At 46.4% G+C, this 18,872-nt stretch overlaps 1 protein-coding gene and 4 non-coding genes across 9 annotated transcripts; 4 read left to right on the forward strand and 1 right to left on the reverse strand.

Annotated features, from left to right (window-relative positions):
• The first annotated feature begins 1,393 nt into the window (after positions 1-1,393).
• Trnap-cgg lies at positions 1,394-1,465 on the forward strand. Its single transcript has one exon. It is a non-coding gene; the product is annotated as a tRNA-Pro (tRNA).
• Positions 1,466-1,930: 465 nt separating this feature from the next.
• Trnad-guc lies at positions 1,931-2,002 on the forward strand. The gene has a single exon. It is a non-coding gene; the product is annotated as a tRNA-Asp (tRNA).
• A 360-nt stretch (positions 2,003-2,362) lies between these two features.
• On the reverse strand, positions 2,363-2,434 carry Trnag-ucc. The gene has a single exon. It is a non-coding gene; the product is annotated as a tRNA-Gly (tRNA).
• Positions 2,435-2,934: 500 nt separating this feature from the next.
• Positions 2,935-3,006, forward strand: Trnaw-cca. Its single transcript has one exon. It is a non-coding gene; the product is annotated as a tRNA-Trp (tRNA).
• A 3,822-nt stretch (positions 3,007-6,828) lies between these two features.
• Aurkb (aurora kinase B) lies at positions 6,829-13,140 on the forward strand. 5 transcript variants are annotated; one of them, XM_028780140.1, is made up of 9 exons: positions 6,829-6,952; positions 7,078-7,151; positions 8,938-9,028; positions 9,107-9,176; positions 9,307-9,498; positions 9,679-9,817; positions 9,902-10,050; positions 11,663-11,837; positions 12,369-13,140. In XM_028780140.1, the coding sequence occupies exons 2-9, from the start codon at positions 7,104-7,106 to the stop codon at positions 12,540-12,542; spliced, it is 1,038 nt and encodes a 345-aa protein (XP_028635973.1). In that variant the 5' UTR covers positions 6,829-6,952; positions 7,078-7,103; the 3' UTR covers positions 12,543-13,140. The 5 variants fall into 5 exon arrangements, with proteins under 5 accessions (XP_028635973.1, XP_028635972.1, XP_028635974.1 ...); XM_028780139.1 differs by having other exon boundaries at positions 6,829-7,151; XM_028780141.1 differs by having other exon boundaries at positions 6,829-7,151; positions 8,968-9,028.
• Positions 13,141-18,872: the final 5,732 nt, after the last annotated feature.

An 18,872-nucleotide genomic window follows, 5' to 3' on the forward strand; every position in this document is an offset into this window, starting at 1 on the left:
TCATCAGATGACATGTACAGGTGACACCTCCTATATACACATTTTTAAAAAGTGTTAATACTTAGGTGGGAATGGTGGCACATGTCTGTAAATCTACCCTTCAATTCAAGGTCATCTTTACCCAGCTATGTAAGTGAGATCAAGGCCAGCCTGAGTTTCGTAAGGTGCTCAAGTTTTGCACACACACACACACAAGCACGCACACGCACACACACACACACGAGGGCAGTTGCAGGAAGAGAATTCTAGACATGCTTAGGAAAAACAGTATGTCTTAGTAGTTGGCAGGATGTGGATGAAGAAATTCTCTTGCAAGGCAGGTGGCTCCAAGAGTAGACAAGCCAGTGACTGCAGTACACCAACACCTTTTGTCCTGTCCAAATGGCAGTCCGCAAGCTTGGCAGTCTAGAGATAAGGACACTTCATAGTGTATAAGAGCCACATTTGGACTTCATTTTGTAGGAAGCTAAAACGGAACGTATAGCTAGCTCAATGGCCTTGGTGTACGTAAACCCTGTTCCTGATACAGAGAGAAAGGAGACCGGAAAAAAAAAACCAACGCCATGAATCTTAGGGGAGAGGCTGGTCAGAGGAGCAAGGCCAAACTTTGAAGCGTTTGCCTTTCCTCCCTGTGTAATCTGCTGGCTAACGGCTAACGACGGAATGCGAAACAGACCTTTTAGGATGCTAATTTATTGCTTTTTCAGATGCTGACTCTGAATAAAGATTCAGTTCCATGTTTCAGGCAGCACATAGCCAGTTAACACTAGGAGAAAATGAGAAAGATAAAGAGGAGGGTAGGTAGGCGAATCCTGATGCTCTGAGCTGAGAACCCGGGGCCCCAGTGCTACAACACTTTCTTGGGATGTCTCCTTGGTCTGTTTTCACACTCTTTTTGTTCTGACTTCTAGATGGGTGTTGATAGGCAATGTAGCTAGACGGTAGGCTACTGAGGAGTCTATTCCCAATCCGTCACTGCAGTAAGACTAACGTAGAGATGGCGAGAAAAGTTGTAGTTCACTCATAGGGTTCAGGACGCGGCTTCCGGAGCGTTCCCAAACCAAGCGGTTCTGTTGATTGAAGTCAAAGCTCAGTACAGGAGGCTGGGTGAGGAAGAGCGGAGACCGCAGGGTAGGGAACCGCACCAGTCTGCGAAAGCGCGGTGACTAGTGGCAGAGAGGCCGAGTGGAGAGACGAGGGGACGGCTGAGCCTACATTCTTACTTCCAAGGGGCAGTCGTGGCCGGCGCCCGTCAGCGCACCTCCAGATTCCGGAAGGCAGGGCTTCGCAGTGGGTGGTCCCCCAGCACGCCTTCCCTCAAGGAATGGTGTCACCCGGACCGTAGCAAAAGTCTTAAAGACCTCTAAGGGCGCCCGCAGACTTATCATATGTCGGCTCGTTGGTCTAGGGGTATGATTCTCGCTTCGGGTGCGAGAGGTCCCGGGTTCAAATCCCGGACGAGCCCTGTATTGTGTTTTCTTTTGTTTGTTTGTTTTTTGCCTTCCTGAGTATCACTATGTAGGCAGCAATCTTTTTGAAGGCTCTCTTCTTCGAGTGAGCACTTCGGTAGCAGGAAAGTCAGCCGGCATGCCAGCGCGAGCGAAACAGCGTCCATTCTTAGGCAAGTCGCCCTCTGGCCTCTTGCTAGGTACCTCACCTTGGAATCCACAGGTTGACGGATGTTCATTTTGGGATTGTGAATGACAACGATGAGGGGCGGGAGATATTCTGTTCTTGGAGAGCCAGGGATCGTCAGAACTCGAATTTCGACAGCCTTAAAGACCATCTGTGACTTTGTTCACTCCTGCTGTTTTCGGACTTTCTGAAGATCGGCATAGGTTAAACATCTGGAAAGAAAAAGCCGCATAATCCAAGCAGCTTCAGACTAGAACCCAGATCAGGGATCTAGAGGAACCACGCTTTAGCTTACTCCTCGTTAGTATAGTGGTGAGTATCCCCGCCTGTCACGCGGGAGACCGGGGTTCGATTCCCCGACGGGGAGAAGTACGCTTTTACTTTTCCTACGATTTGCAGAAACAATGGACACGGCCAGACCTAACTGTAGCAAGTAGTCTGTTTAATGAAGAAGGCAGGTTCAAACTTTGCTTTGTCTCCAGGGTTTCTGGGTCTGAATTTACACCGCAACCCGCGCAGAGTCTTGAGGTTCGGGTGGATAGTGTAAGGGTACATACACGGAAGAAAAAATAAAGCACGCACGTGGCAGGAGCAGGAAGAATGACCTGAGTTGTGGTGAAGTTGGCAATCATGTCTCTGTTGACTCCTTGATTTGGAAGAAAAAATTAATTTGGAGTTTTAGACACAGTGATTTCAGTAATAAGGAAAGAAAACAAAAGTTCATCCTTGCGTTGGCCGGGAATCGAACCCGGGTCAACTGCTTGGAAGGCAGCTATGCTCACCACTATACCACCAACGCAGGTGAGAGGCCTCTTTGCCGTAATCATATTTATATGCATCTTCCTGCAAATATTTGATGTTATTTTGCTAATTCATGTAACTGTGTCAATATTATGGAATTATATGAAAATAGACGTAAGAAAAGCAAAATCCATTGAAACTAACCGAGATTGTTTTGTTTTGGTCATTAGCACAACTGGGATTAAATGTAAAACTCTGTTTAGGAGTCTAGACACCAAGATAAATAGCATCATCTCTAGAAAACAACACGTTCCAAACACAGAAGTCGCTTCTTTGAGTGAGCTAAGTGTAGCTCAAAATTAAAGAGTTAGCCTTTCTGCCCAGCGCCAAGAAAACATTTTATGGTTTAACTATAGTTGACTTTTCACGTGAGCGCGAGCCTCTCGGGAGCTGAGAACCAGGAGCGCAAAGCCAGAATCCCAGCCTGAAGAAAATCATCCGCGCTCGCTGCGGTTGAAGCTTCTGTTCACGACACCCATAAGAAGCAGGCCGCCGGGAGGCCTCGTGGCGCAACGGTAGCGCGTCTGACTCCAGATCAGAAGGTTGCGTGTTCAAATCACGTCGGGGTCAAACGTACTTATTTTCTACTTACCTGCTTTCTTTAATAGTTTACTAAAGAAAAAAGGAAAACTCCTACCCACTACATTGAGACTTTTTCTGTTCTCAAAGCTGCTAAGAGAGTGTCGAGTTTTACATCTTTTTTTGATTTCTTCCAAAATATCCGTGCCTTTAATATAATCAATATTTAAATAACAGAAATTGTTAATGAACAGTCCCCACAACTCTTCCTTAGATAACATACTTGTGATACGGCAATAAACTTTCTCTATTCGGAAAAAAAATGTAGCAATAGTTTATCACTTTAAAAATAATAATAGTTATTTATATTGTCCCAAACCACTGTTCATTTTGCACTGATTAACTCTTGTTTACTGGTGTCTACAATTTTGTTTCTTTTTTTTTCCTACCAAGGGCTGAAATTTCACACAGCTGGCAAGGGTTAAAAGTGTTTTGAATCTCTGGCATATACAACTGTACTAAAAACATAATTCGTTATAAATTTCAAGCGACAATCAAAAATCTGATGACAGTTAAGAGAAAGTATTAAGCAATTTTTCTGAAGTGGGACATTTTGACTGTCTAATCTACATTTTTTTCTTTTTAAAATGTTGCCACCACCATAGCCCCTTTGCTTATTTGGTATGTTGATCTGGGTTTTTGTTGGGATTGTTGGGGTTTTTGTTTTTCCAAGAGCTTCTCCTGTAGCCCAGGCTAGCCTGAGAGCCTTAAGTAGCTGACCTCTTGGGGTTTTTTTTGTTTTTTTAGGTTTTTTTTGGTTTTTGGTTTTTGGAGACAGGGTTTCTCTGTATACCCCTGGCTGTCCTGGAACTCACTCTGTAGACCAGTCTGGCCTCAAACTCAGAAATCCGCCTGCCTCTGCCTCCCAAGTGCTGGGATTAAAGGCCACCACTGCCCGGCGACCTTGACCTCTTAATCCAGCGCTCTGCACTCTCACAAGCTCTGACTTCACAGGAGTTCACTCCCAGCTCATACCTATTTACTTATTTTTTTATCTTTATTGAGTAAGCTCTGTGGTGTGAATTCCTAGGATTTCAGTTTTGGGTTAAAGGTTTTTCTTAGCTGTCCTACTGTCTTCAAAGGATACAAAACTTTTTCAAGCATAAGTGAACTTTTTTCTTTCTTATCTCCACCCCCACCAACCCTCTCACCTCCCCCCATCCCCACCCTGACTTGTATTTAAAATTTAAAATCTCGTCCATGTCAACATGAGTTTTTGGGGTGTGATTGCGAGCATTGAGTCCCCTTCACTATATCTCAGGAATTGAGGAAATCAAAGACTCTGCTCACAGCCGGACAGCAGGATGCCAAATCCGACAGGATAGACAGGATCAAGAACAAAGAATATTGTGACCTTCCAGGTTTGCATTGTCTTTACAGCCTGGTCACCACAGGCAAGAAGGCAGAAAGGTTGAAGCAGTCCCTGCTCCCTGGTTTGGCAGTGAAGGAATTGAAATGAACCAGACGTCTGCATTTGACTGTTAAAAATCCTGAAAAATATAAAATAAAATAAAATTTAAGTCCAGTTTTTCCGTTTTGTTATTTTTATTTTACTATTTTGTAATCCTGACTTGGAATTTACTGTGCAAACCACATTGGTTTTTTTTACTTGGAGTGATCCCCCCTGCCTCTGCCTCCAAAGTGCTGGGATTACAGGTGTGAATGAGCCACCATGGAGTGGGTCCAAATTTTTTAAAGCGCTTTTGGTCATCTCTGATAAACTTTGGGTTGAAGACCGAGTATTGCATATAAACATTACTTCTCCCAACTTCTCCCTGGGGGCCTGGAAACTCTAGCATGTTTGCTGCCTTCAAATTGCTTTTAAAAGGAAAAAAACCAAAAACCAAATAAGTCAAACAAAAGCAGGAAGTGAAAAAGAAACCCAAGCTAGCTAGCACACTCTGCTGCCCAACCTATGTCCCCTACCACACACAAATGCACACAAGCCTCATCTTCCCAGAAAGATAGCTTCCTATCCTAACTCTTCTTTGCTCCTCCAGCTACCGCGGCAGGGATTCCTGGTGAGGAATTCGGGCCTCAGAATACGACCTACAAGACAGACGCCTGGCCAACTAGAATTGTTCCCCTTACCGCCCTCCCCCCTGGGTCTTGCCCTGTCTTATGCCAGACCAGTCACTTTGTCACATGTACCAAGACCGTGGCATACAGTGGACTGGTCTTTGTTGTAGAAGTTATATATACCATAGCTTTGGAGTCCCAAAATAGTTATGCTCTTCCTGGCCATATGAAATGTCAGCCCTTAGCGTGAGAATGAGAAAATACCCCTCGTGGCCACCTTCAGTGTGACTCGGCCAGCAGAGGCCATCTCTACCATGACTCAGGGGATAGAAGGAAAATCAAGAGCTAATTCATCGGGAATTACCAACTCATAGAATTAGAAAACAGATTTAGTTTATATATTTTTTGGAGTCAATGGCTCACGCTGTAGGCTGGAGCTCCTAGCAATCCTTCTGCCTCAGGCTCCAGAGTGCAGGAATTACAAACCTACTGTTAGAAACCTTTCAGGGTTTTTAAGAACAAAATAGTAACGACACATAAGCAAAAACTGCAGGAGAGTGGATTTTGAGTGTGCCTAGCCCAAGAATGTAGACCACGCCACCGGCTGAAAGCTCTTCCTAGGAAAACGGATACTTAAGAAGAAAATACAAATGGGAGAAACAAGCTGGGCTCAGCAGTGGTGTAGTGAGATAATTAGAAATTCAAGGCCAGCCTGGGCTATTTAGTGAATTAAAGGCCAACCTGAGAGATCTAGTCTTGAATAAACAAAAGCCAAATACAAAACAGACAGGTAGGACAGAGAACCCAGAAATGCAGTTCCCTATTCATGATTTCTACACCTGCAGATTCAACTAACTGTTGTCTGTCTGTCTGTCTAACCTACACATCTAACCATCTCATCTAGAAGATTGCATCTGTATCGAGCAGTGTATTCCCTAACACCCCCCCACCCCCGAATCATATTCCCTAACCAAGATCTTACTGCTGTCTCACAGTATTTTTGTCGTATTAGGTAGTTAGGTGATCTAGGAATTAATCTACGAACCCTATGCAGATACTATGTCATACACAGTCTTATGTCTGTGTATATCATAGACTTGAGCATCTACTAGAATTGAGTATTATGGGGCGTTGTAAAGGCAATACACCAAAGATATTAAAAAAAAGATTGTATTTTCAAAGATCATATTAAGGGTAGCATTTAAATTTTCGTGTAAACCAGACAATTTAACCAATGCCGTCGGAAAGAACTCGGTCATACTAATATTTACTTCATATATTTTATTATTTATATATTATTATTATTGGGTCTTTGAGACAGGGTTCCACAGCAGCCAACCTGGTTTAAATACGTCTCCCTCCGCTCCTCCCATCCCGCTCCCCTTTCATCCCCACGCGCCTCTTATTGGCGGCCCCCACCCCCGCCCCCCCAACACACACTCCACCTTCTCTGGTTTCCTACCTGACCAGGAACTCGCTCTGTAGACCAGGCTAGCCTGGAAGTCATGAATCCACATGCCTCGCCCTCCCGAGTGCTGGGATTATAGGCGTGCGCCCCACCACCCCCCAATTTAAATATTTAATTTTTTATAACTAGAAAAAAGAGCGTTCACGCCTTGGGACACAGTCTCAACCTAGAAAAAGAAGCCTCTTAAGCCACACCTTCATTCTGGCTCAGTGACTACGTCACAGAAATCGTAGCCAATGAGAGTGGGCTTGGCTGGCGGTTCAGCCAATGGGCCTAGAGCGGGAGATTCGAAAGTGTCCGGGTCGCGGAGTCGCGGGGCAGGTTCTCCGTGTGCGAGCGCCCAGCGGCGTAGGCTGTGGCTTCGCCGGCGACTGCGGAGGCCGCGGTGATCCACGGGGTCGAGTTCCGTTGGGCGGGTCCACGTGCCCGCCGATCCGCCTAGAAGGAGAGGTGCAGGAGAGCCCCGGACCTTGGCTGCGTGCTGATTCGCTTCCTTCCGCCCGCCCAGGCTTGCACTCTCCGAGAACTCTGCCTCTGCATCTCTTGCCTTCACTGTTGTTTCCCTCTCTGCCCAGCTCCGCTCCCGCTTTTGCCCTGGAGAATGGCTCAGAAGGAGAACGCCTACCCGTGGTCCTACGGCTCAAAGACGGTAAGGTCCTGGCCACATTCCCCGCCCCACCTCCCCCGGAAGAGGAGTCCATGGAGTCGGAGATTGGGCCCTGCAAACTGGACTCTAAGCGTTTCCGATGTGTGGGCTCCAAGAGTTTGCTTGCAAAACTCAGTCTGATCCCTAGCAGTCTTACCGTAGCAGACGTTGCCAACCTGAATCTGAGGGCTTCGGTAGAGCTGAGCCTGCTTGTCACATACAAGTGATAGTTGGGACTGAGCAAGCATCATTGTGCTTTCGGGTCGTGAATTCCACTCTCGAGTCTGAAAAAAATTAACTACGCAGAAAATAGATTACAGCCAGGCGGTGGTGGCGCACGCCTTTAATCCCAGCACTTGGGAGGCAGAGGCAGGCGGATTTCTGAGTTCGAGACAGAGTGAGTTCCAGAACAGCCAGGACTACACAGAGAAACCCTGTCTCGAAAACAAAACAAAAGAAAATAGATTACAGAATATATAAGTTACGGTTCAAAAGGTCCGGAATGATCTAAATATTTATGTATGATCCTGGGTATGAAACCCAGAGTTTCCAAGTTTCGATGTACCATCCAGCTACACTTCAGCTCTGGAATTTATCTTAATGAGCGGTGGGAAGTAAGAATTTAAGTAGATTTGAAATGCTCTGTGTGTGTGTGTGTGTGTGTGTGTGTGTGCACGTGTGCACGTGTGTACGTGTGTATGTGTGTGTGTGTGTAAGTACTTGTACGTATACGTATGCGCGCGGGTGTACGAACATACATGCCAATTTGTACCCGTATCACTGAGGGAGGTTTGTAGGCTCAGTGGGGCCTTCTCTTGGCTGAAGAAAGGAGCTAGTAAGCTCGGTGGTGCACACCTGTAATACAGCACACCCATAATGAGCTTGGCTACACGATGGGACCCTGTGGTCTCTGTTGGTGGGACCTGAGCATCCTGGACAGTCCATCTGCTCCCTCGTCCCAGCTTCCACCACTATGGAAAGAGTGGAGTCTGGACGAGACAGCACTTGTTACTTTCACCCTGATTACTTTCACAGGAAAATATCTATTACTCAGAGAACTTTGAAAGTGAAGTGCCCCAAGTGTAAACATTCTCCTGTCCTATGTCGTCCCTGAGATTCACAGTGTGCTCAGATATCCCGCAGCCCTCGAGGCCATCATCAGTATCCCTATGGAATGTTCCTGTAAAGGATGAAGTTGTGTTACAACTTCACAGGCTCCCGATTTTACTAAGCCTGGGTCAAGATGTGATGTGTATAGAACCATCCAGACTGGACAGTGCCGTGCCTGAGGTGTGGGCCAGGGCCAGGGGAATTGTTAAGTGGTGTAGTGAGTCTTTTGCCTCTTGTCTTGGGGTGTTTTGGTTTTTTGTTTTTATCATTTACTTTGCTTTTTAATTATTTTGTGGGGAGGGTGATGTTAAAACAAGGTCTTATTTAGCTCAGGCTGGCCTTGAACTCCTAAGCCAGAGCCTCCACCTCCTAAGTGCTAGGGTTATGGATGTGTGCCAGGATGCTCTCAAGTTGTTTTATTATTTATTTATTTTTTGGTTTTTCGAGACAGGGTTTCTCTGTGTAGCCCTGGCTGTCCTGGAACTCACTCTGTAGACCAGGCTGGCCTCAAACTCAGAAATCCACCTGCCTCTGCCTCCCAAGTGCTGGGGTTAAAGGCGTGCGCCACCACCACCCGGCAGGATGGGTTCTTAAACAAGTAGCTGAAATGCGGCTTGTAGGACATTGCAGCCAGGTTACGGGGACAAGGATGCTCTCAGAGTCACCCTTTGCTCCCCAGTCTCAATCTGGCCTGAACACCTTGCCCCAGAGAGTCCTATGGAAGGAGCCTGCCACGACATCTGCGCTTGCCCTCATGAACCGTTCCACAGGTACCTGGGACAGCGGGGGGAGAGGGTGTGAGCTGGGAATGTCAACGGAGAGACTTGACAAAACTGATCTTTCCTTAGCTGCCCCTGGCCAGAAGTTAGCTGAGAGCAAGAGTCAGGGCTCCACCGCCTTGCAAGGATCCCAGAGCAGGTATGGGAACGTGAACAGTGATAGGGTAGAAACAGAGGGAGGATGGGGAGCACGGACAGTGAGAGATCAACCGCCTCGGGAACCTGAGCCAGCTAACTTCCACCCTACACCCCCCTACTTTTCTAATCAGGCAGCCTTTCACTATTGACAACTTTGAGATTGGGCGTCCTTTGGGCAAAGGCAAATTTGGAAATGTGTACTTGGCTCGGGAGAAGAAAAGCCGTTTCATCGTGGCGCTAAAGATCCTCTTCAAGTCTCAGATTGAGAAGGAGGGCGTGGAGCACCAGCTTCGCCGAGAGATCGAAATCCAGGCGCACCTGAAGTACGCTCTCACCCCTGACCGTGCCTCCCTCTGCTAACCTGATCACCTCTCATTACTGATTCCAAAGTCCCAGCCCTGTCTCCTCCACCTAGCTCCTCCTTAAGTCCCCGCAGTCTGTCCTGGCTCCGGGTACAGCCTGAAGCTTCTTTTCTTCTTGTACCTCCCCCCCCTCCCCCCCAGACATCCCAACATCCTTCAGCTCTACAACTACTTCTATGACCAACAGAGGATCTACCTGATCCTGGAATATGCCCCCCGGGGGGAGCTCTACAAGGAACTACAGAAGAGCCGGACCTTCGATGAGCAGCGCACTGCCACGGTCAGGGCCTGGTGTCCGGTATGAGACCAGGGCTGTTGCCTTGGAAGCTGGGGGCCTGATTTCCTGTTGTGTGACCCCTCACAGATCATGGAGGAACTGTCAGATGCCCTGATGTACTGCCACAAGAAGAAGGTGATTCACAGAGACATAAAGCCGGAGAACCTGCTGTTAGGTCTACAGGGAGAGCTGAAGATTGCAGATTTTGGATGGTCTGTGCATGCCCCATCTCTGAGGTATGGAGGGACAGGGTGGGGGTGTGGAGGGGAGCGGGGACCTGTCCCTGATGTGAGGCTGTGACATTCTTTATAAAAGTCTTCAGTATCTTCCTCCTCAGAAACATTTGGGGCAGTATAGACATAGTGTTATCTTTACAGAAATAGGTGACTCAAGAATTCATGCCATGCCTAGCAGTGGTGGCACATGCCTTTAATCCCAGCACTTGGGAGGCAGTGGCAGGTGGGTTTCTTTTTTCTTTTTGGTTTTTGGTTTTTGGTTTTTGGTTGTTTGTTTGTTTGTTTTGGTTTTCGAGACAGGGTTTCTCTGTGTAGCCCTGGCTGTCCTGGAACTCACTCTGTAGACCAGGCTGGCCTCAAACTCAGAAATCCGCCTGCCTCTGCCTCTCAAGTGCTGGGATTAAAGTCGTGCGCCACCACCGCCCCAGCGGCAGGTGGGTTTCTGAGTTTCGAAACAAAACCAAAAAAAAAAAAAGAATTCATGCCCTGAAGTTTCTATTTTTTTTTCCATATTATTAAATATATTAGGCCCTCACTCACCATGTTGTTGTGAAAACTCCCACACTACCGACTGATTGAGAGCTGATCGGTTGATTGAGCCAGGGTCTGGTCTTAGCACAGGATGACTTCAAACTCGCTACATAGCCAAAGATAACTTCTGATTCTCCTTGCCTCTACCCCAGAACATTCTAGGATTACAGGCATGTATCACCATGACAAGTTTACCTGCGCAAAACCCTGTTCTTTATAAGGATATATGGTCTCACTACGTTATTTTAAAGGCCCATGAGTGGCTGGTATTCCAGACATACCCTACAATATCTGCTTACCCATGTCACGTTTTATTTGGTTTGGTTTGGTTTGGTTTGGTTTGGTTTGGTTTGGTTTGGTTTGGTTTGGTTTGGTTTGGTTTGGTCTGGTCTTATGATATTGGGGTTGGAACCGAGGTTCTTGACTCTGCCAGGCTCTGTGCTAGCTCTCTGACTCATCTACAGCCCTCAAAACCTCTTCCCAGTTTTTAGACAAGAGTACCCTGCAGCCCAAGATGGCCTCGAACTGACAGTCTTAGGTCAGCTGCCCAAGTGTTGGGATTAAGCCAGGTGTTGTGGCACAGACTGTTAAATCCAGCTGTAGGGAGGCAGTGGTAATGTCAGGGTAACACAGATGAAGTCAAGGCCAGTGAGTTCCAGGCCAGCAAAGGCTATATAGAGAGATCCTGTCTCAAAGCAACAAAGCCAAACACCAAGTGTTAGGATTAGATGTGTATATCTGAGCAAGTATCTGGTGACCCCTTCATTTTTTAATTCTTCAGGGTATTGCCCAGTAAAATATATAATCTGATTTATTTAAGTAGCATATGCTTGGTGAGTGTTAGTGTTTTCTGTTTTTTTCTTTGACATTAGCATTACCCTTGTCTCTGATTTGTTTTACTTATTAAGATGGAGATAATTCACTGGTGTGACCATGCTGGCACCGTACATGTCCACCTCTGGCGTTTGGGTTATATCATTATCATCCAGAGTGCATCCTGGGGTCTCTGGGCTGCCTACTGTCAAGTAAAGAGAAGCTGCCTGACTTCTGGGACTCTCTACCTTTTCCCTCATCCCACCAGGAGGAAGACCATGTGCGGCACCCTGGACTATCTGCCCCCAGAGATGATTGAGGGGCGCATGCATAATGAAATGGTAGACCTATGGTGCATCGGGGTGCTCTGCTATGAACTGCTGGTGGGGAACCCACCCTTCGAGAGCCCTAGCCACAGTGAGACGTATCGTCGAATTGTCAAGGTGGGGTAGCCGCTTGGGCTTTGTGTACTATAGGAGCCGGGGTCTGGGGATGCTCAGAGTTGATGTACATGGCTCTGGAAAACTGTCCCTGCTTTGTAAATACTTTTTATTTATCCACTGACAACCTCGTACATGTATGTAATGTACCTTCATCATATCCACCTCTAAGGACACTTCCCACTCCCCCGAACTCCTCCCCAACACATGCCCTGCCTACTTCCGCATCCTCTCTTTCTATAGCTGGCTAAGAACTGCTGGTGTTAGCCAGGTGATGGTGGCACATGCCTTTAGTCCCAGCACTTGGGAGGCAGAGCCAGGTGGATTTCTGAGTTCCAGGACAGCCAGGGCTACACAGAGAAACCCTGTCTCGAAAAACCAAAAACAACAACAAAAAAGAACTGTTGGTGTTGTCTGCACGGGCACCAGCAGCCTACCTGTATCCGTGCTCTCAAAAATGACTCCTTTCCCCGGCTGCCATCCACTACCAAGAAAGGGTAACACAGATGACACCTTTCCTTTCTCCACCTGCAGGTGGACCTGAAGTTCCCCTCGTCTGTGCCTTCGGGGGCCCAGGACCTCATCTCCAAGCTGCTCAAGCATAATCCCTCACAACGGCTGTCCCTGGCGCAGGTCTCAGCTCACCCTTGGGTCCGGGCCAACTCACGGAGGGTTCTGCCTCCCTCTGCCCTCCAGCCTGCTTCTTGATTTTTGTCCCTGTCATTTCTCAGTTTTCTTTGTATATACTTCTGTGTATGTGTCGTGAGAAGGGGAAGGTAATTGGAAACTATCCCTATCTCCAGTTCTAAGGGATCTGATCCCTCTTCTGACTGCTACAGGCAAAATTAGGCAAGCATGTGGTACACATATATGCAAGCCAAACATATAAAGTTAAAAAACAAACAAACAAATAAACAATGCTGGAGAGATGGCTCAGCAGTTAAAAGCACTGGCTGCTCTTCTCAAGAACCAGGAATTCAATTTTAGCACCATATGGTGCTCACAGCCACTGTCTGTAACACCCAGTCCTGGGGAATTTGGGGCCTTCAAGCCTCTGCAGGCACTAGGCATGGATGTGGTACACATGTGTGCAGGCAAAACACCCATGCACAGAATTTTAAGAAACCCTCTAATCTGATTCCTTTCAATTTGTCAAATGTTGAATGTTATTTTAAAAATACTATAAGCCAAAAATGCATTTAATACAAGTTTTATTTGAAACGTGGTGTAGCCTAGTCTGTCTTAAATTCAGAAAAATTATGAAGAACAAAGCATATTTTATAATAAAGTCTTAAATGTTTTTGAATACTGTGGTGGTTTGAATATGCTTGTCCTAGGAAGTGGCACTATTAGGAGGTGTGGCCTTGTTGGAGGAGGTGTGTCACTGTGGGGGTGGGCTTTGAGACCCTAAGACAGAAGTTGGTGCCAGGGACTGGGGTATTGCTGTGATAGACCTGACCATGCTTTGTTTGGAGGAATGTATATCTTAGGACTTTGAAAAGCAGTGGAATGTTCTAAGTGGGGCTTAGTAGGCCATACTAGTAAGAATACGGAAGATGGCGGAGCCGAGGGTGATCTGAACTGTGGAAGCCTGTTACCTCAAGAGGTTTCAGAGAATTTGAGTTTAGCCTGGAGTCTGTTCTTGAGATGTTTTGGTGAAGACTGGCTGCTTCTGTGTCCTTGTCTGAAGAGTCTGCCTGAGTCTAAGGTGAAAGGAATCAGATTAATTGCATTGACAAAAGAAGTTCAAAAAAGCCCTGCAGAGACTTTGCCCTCTGGTTTACTCTCATGAGGAGCATTTTGATGAAGCATAGCAAACTTAGAAAGGAAACATATAAAACACATGGTTCATAGAGTAAAGGGGCACCAGGAAGTGGAAGGAAGCTAAATCCGGTGTTTAACGATATAAAATAGAATTATGGGAGTGGTGACCTTGGGGCAAGCTCTCACCCAAATAGACTGTAAAGTTTTACAGTTGAACAAGGGATGGTAGGACCGGGTGGTGGTGGCACATGCCTTTAATCCCAGCACTTGGGAGGCAGAGGCTGGCGGATTTCTGAGTTTGAGAGTTCAAGGCTAGCCTGGTCTACAGAGTGAGTTCCAGGACAGCCAGGGCTACACAGAGAAACCCTGTTTTCAAAAAAAAAAAAAAATGAACAAGGGATGGTTATATTGTGTTGGGTGTTATTACCTAGTGATTGTTGGACTTTTAATCTGGAATGAACTACAATCCAGAAATAGAGGAAATAGGCTTTGATCCAGATCTTGAGGAATAGTGGCCATGAAAAGCTTTGACCCAGACATGGTAATACACAATTTTAATCTCAGGAGACAGGCGAGTTCTAGGTGAACTAAAGCTTAAATCCAGGTGTGGTGGTACACAATTTGAGCATAGCGTTCAGGTGACAGGGCCATGCACATCTCTGAGTTCAAGGTCAATCTACAGAGCAAGTTTCAGGATAGCCAAGCTTAGGCAATGAAGGAATTGGAAAACAGAAAGATAGTGATAATAGAAAAGGCGGGGGTGGGAGTTGGGGGGGATTTTCCAGTTCCAGCAAGCAGCAGAGCTCAGTGGCTTTGGCCACGTGGCTCTGACTTTAGAGTCAAGAATAGAAGGGACTACTGAGACAATGAATGGTTAGTTGGAACTAGGATATTGGCATCACTGAGGTGAAATCTGGGAAGTGTTTTCTGAGAGCACAGAGCTGCAGCTGGACTTGGTAAAGTGTAAGAGTCACCCAGGTGGTACTGGTTTTGAAGGCATGAAGGGGTCATGAAGAGCAGCTGAGGTTTGGCACTGTGAGAGGCCATGGAAGGCCACTAGTGGAGGTGCAGCCTCAGTTGCAGTTGATGGCCCAGGACTAAAGGGGTCATGTAAAGAGGTTGGCACCATTAAGGTAGTCTATGAGAGGCTATTTGTAAAGCCTAGTTGCAGCAGAAGACCTCAGCATATTTGAGATGCCAGTACCACGGGATGACCACCAAGAACAGCAGCAGCAGTAGAGTGGAATCAACCACAGCCTAGAGTGCTACAGAGGGAAAAGCTAGAGAAGTGACTCAAGCCTTTGGAGAAGCCCAGAAGATCATGTGTAGATCCCAGACATTGCATTAAGAAGCTGCAAAGGTGAAGTTGCCTTGGATATGCCAAGATGTTAGAGATGTGAGAGCCGTGGGATATCTGCCAAGAAAAGCTGCTATATGAGTAGCAGAGGAGACTTTGAACTTTGAACTTTAACATTGTAGAGACTGTTTAGACTATGGGACTTTTGAAGTTGGATCAAGTGTATTTCGAATTATGCTATGCCTAAGTATGGCCCCCATAAACTCATGTTTGAACAAGCCTATGGGGCCATGGAGTGGAATATGCTTTGAGTATCCTTGGCCCAGAGAGTAGCATTATTAGGAGGCGTGGCCTTGAAGGAAGTGTGTCACTGTGGGGCTGGGCTTTGAGACCCTCATTCTAGCCATTTGGGAGTCAGTCTTCTGTTTGCCTTTGGAACAAGATGTAGAACTCTCAGCTCCTCCAGTGCCATGCCCACCTGGACACTGTCATGCTTCCAGCCATGATGATAATGGACTGAACCTCAGAACCAGTAAGCCCCAATTAAATGTTGTCTTTTATAAAAGTTGCCTTGGCCATGGTGTCTCTTTACAGCAATGGAAGCCCTAGCTAAAACAAATACTATATTGAAAGTAAAAAATTGTTTGTATAGTTTGTCAACATTGCAAAGCCAGCTGGTGGTGGTAATGCATGCTTTTAATTCCAGCATTCAGGAGGCAGAGGCAGGTGGTTCTCTGTGAGTTCAAGGCCAGCTTGGTCTACAGGTCAAGGTTCCAGGACAGCCAGGGACACACAGAGAAACCCTGTCTTGGGGATTTTTGAAGCCAAACACCAAGTTAGTTTGGCATGTGCGTGCACAGTACCCAGGAGGCTGAGTCAGGATAATCACCACAAGCTTGAGGACAGCGTGGCCTGTGTGTCAAGCTCCAGGTATCACCTGGTGACGCAAGCAAAGCCTTTAAGCCTTTGCCTGCTCTTGGGACTCTTTTCTCCCTGTAGGGTTGCCATATCCAACTTTGATTTGAATGTTTTTGCTTCATCTTAATGTATTTTATTTTGTCATGTTTGGATGTTATTTCTTGGAAGTCTGTTCTTTTCTAATGAGAGACAGAAATGGAGTGGAGCCAGAGGTCAAGAGAGGTGGGGTCAACCTGGGAGGAGCGGGGGTGGGGGGATTGTAATAGGATAGACATATTGTGTGAGAAAGTAATCTCTTTCAATTTAAAAAAAAAAAAAGTCAAATATGGCCAGTCAGTGTGAAACAGACCCTTAATCTGATCTAGTGCTTAGGAGGCAGAAGCAGGCAGATCTGAGTTGGAGGCTAGCTTGGTCTATATAGTGAGTTCCAGACTTGCCAAGACTACATAGTGTGATTCTATCCCAAAAAACTAAAATAAAATGTTAAAGTGCGAGAGCCATGGCTGCGCGCCTTTAATCCCAGCACTTGGGAGGCAGAGGCAGGCGGATTTCTGAGTTCGAGCCCAGCCAGGTCTACAGAGTGAGTTCCAGGACAGCCAGGGCTAAACGGAGAAACCCTTTCTTGAAAAAAACAAACAACAACAACAACAAAATAGAATTGGAATGGGAAGAAAGGGTCTAAAGAGGAAGGAAAGGGCATAGAATGTATATGCCTTGAAAGCAGAAGGGAAAGCTTTCTGCAGAGAGGAAGGGGCAACCCTTGGTAGGCAGTTCACAACCAACTGTAACTCCTCCATGAGATCTGACACTGTTCTGGTGACTTCCACCCATGCACATAAATTAAAAAAAAAATTAAAGACTAAAACATAATGATATACATGTTTGAAAATCCCACATTAAATCTATTCTACCATTTGGTCAGGGCCCAGTCATTTGCTCCCAAACTCATCAGTCAGCAATCAAAACCCCAGAACATGAATCTGGGGACATCAAACCTCCAAACTGTAGTGCCATCCTATAGACTACTATGCCGTTCTTTGTAAACAAACAAACAAACAAACAAAATTACCTGCGTATATGGAAGTATGCCATGTGTACAAATCAATGCAATTCTTTTGTTGTTTTTCTTTTTTTTTTTTCTCCTACTTAGTGTTTGTTTGTTTGTTTTTGTTTTTCGAGGCAGGGTTTCTCTGTGTAGCCCTGGCTGTCCTGGAACTCACTCGGTAGACCAGGCTGGCCTTGAACTCAGAAATCCACCTGCCTCTGCCTCCCAAGTGCTGGGGTTAAAGGCGTGCGCCACCACCGCCCGGCTCTTTTGTTGTTTTTCAAGACAGGGTTTCTCTATGTAGCCCTGGCTGTTCTGGGCTCACTCACTTTGTAGAGCAGGCTGGCCTCTAACTCAGAGATCCCCCTGCTTCTGCCTCCCAAATGCTGGAACTAAGAGCCCAGTCTGTGGGCTCTTGATTCATATCTCTGCTGAGTGGGAGGAGAACCTGATGCACTCAGTAAGAAAGCACACTCCCGAATACAATTATATTTTTAGAATAAACAAGGGGACTTCAGAATTTTATGTAATTGAGGTGGGGGAGAGTAGGCCATAGGATAGGACACTTAACAAGCTGTTAACAGTTTCCAGTTTAAGGAGGCAAGACAGGTGGGGCTGGCACCTGCCTTTAATTCCAGCTTCTGGGAAGAAGAAGCAGACAGTTTTCTGTGTGAGTTTGAAGCCAGAGCTGGTGTATATACGCCAGGGCTACATGGATAAATCTTGACTCAAAAAAAAAAAAAATCAGGTCACATAAGTGATGAGCTGATAGACTTGTGGGTCACAGTTAGTGGCCTTGATGAAATAGACACTGTGGTCACTCCCCCAGCTGCTCTTTCCTGCTTGAGTTTGGTGGAACTGGCCCACTCCTGGATTCAATAGTAGCAAGATCATTTTATCATAATCTGTGTTGTAGAATTGAACTTCCAAGGGCAAAATCTCTTAATTATCATCTTCATCAGAACAGCAGTGACTGCAACACCTTCAAGGTTGAGCCTGTTGATGGTCCCTTCTGGGTGAAGATGGTGGAAAGAGAGCCATTAGACCCTCACCCGAGATCCCAGGCACTTTTTCGTTTTATTTTATGTAAATTGATTGATGTTTTGACTGCATGTATGTCGGTGTAAGGGTGTTGGATACCCTGTAACAGGAGTTAAAGACAGTTGTGAGCTGTCCTGTGGGTGCTGGAAATTGATCCTTTGGAATAGCAGCCAGTGCTCTTAACCACTGAGCCATCTCTCCAACCCTAATTTTTTTTTTCTCCTGGATGCAGTGAACTATATTGACAGTATGACAGAGACTAGGATGCTCTATGCCCTATTTTGTCAAGAGTGGAAGGCAGCCTTGGTGACCAGGTGACGGTCTAGGATGGGATCTGAGGGGAGATGCTCAGTGTAGGGGCTAAAATGAGCCAGGGACCCCTCAGTAACCAAGGACCTACCTCTTTCTTCCACTTCTTTTTGGGGTGGAACATGATCTCAGCTATTTCTCCAGTCTGTCTGCATGTGGCCATACTCCCCACCACGGTGAGAATGAGCTAACCTGAAACTGTAAGCAAGCCCCAATAAAGTACTTTCTTTTATAAGAGTTGCCATGGTGCCAGGTGGTGGTGGCCCACGCCTTTAATCCCAGCACTTGGGAGGCAGAGGCTGGAAGATTTCTGAGTTCGAGGCCAGCCTGGTCTCCAGAGTGAGTTCCAGGATAGCCAGGGCTACACAGAGGAAACCCATGGTCTTGGTGTCTCTTCACAGCAACAGAACACTGACTAAGACAGTGACACAGGAGGCACTGTGGGAAGGCAATAGTATGTGGAACAAATTGGTTAAAAACTAACCAACAGGATCAGTCAAATGAGTGACAGCATGCCATGAAGGCTGGGGAAAAGGAAACATTTATTCATTGTTGCTGGGAGTGCAGACTGGTACAGCCATGGAAACCAGTGTGACCCTTTTTCAGGAAGCCAGAAATCAAGGTACTTTAAGATCCACCTACACCACTCTTGGGCATATACCAA

Source organism: Grammomys surdaster, unplaced genomic scaffold, assembly GCF_004785775.1.
Source record: "Grammomys surdaster isolate TR1022 unplaced genomic scaffold, NIH_TR_1.0 364, whole genome shotgun sequence".
In the NCBI taxonomy this organism is placed as follows: Eukaryota; Metazoa; Chordata; class Mammalia; order Rodentia; family Muridae; genus Grammomys; species Grammomys surdaster.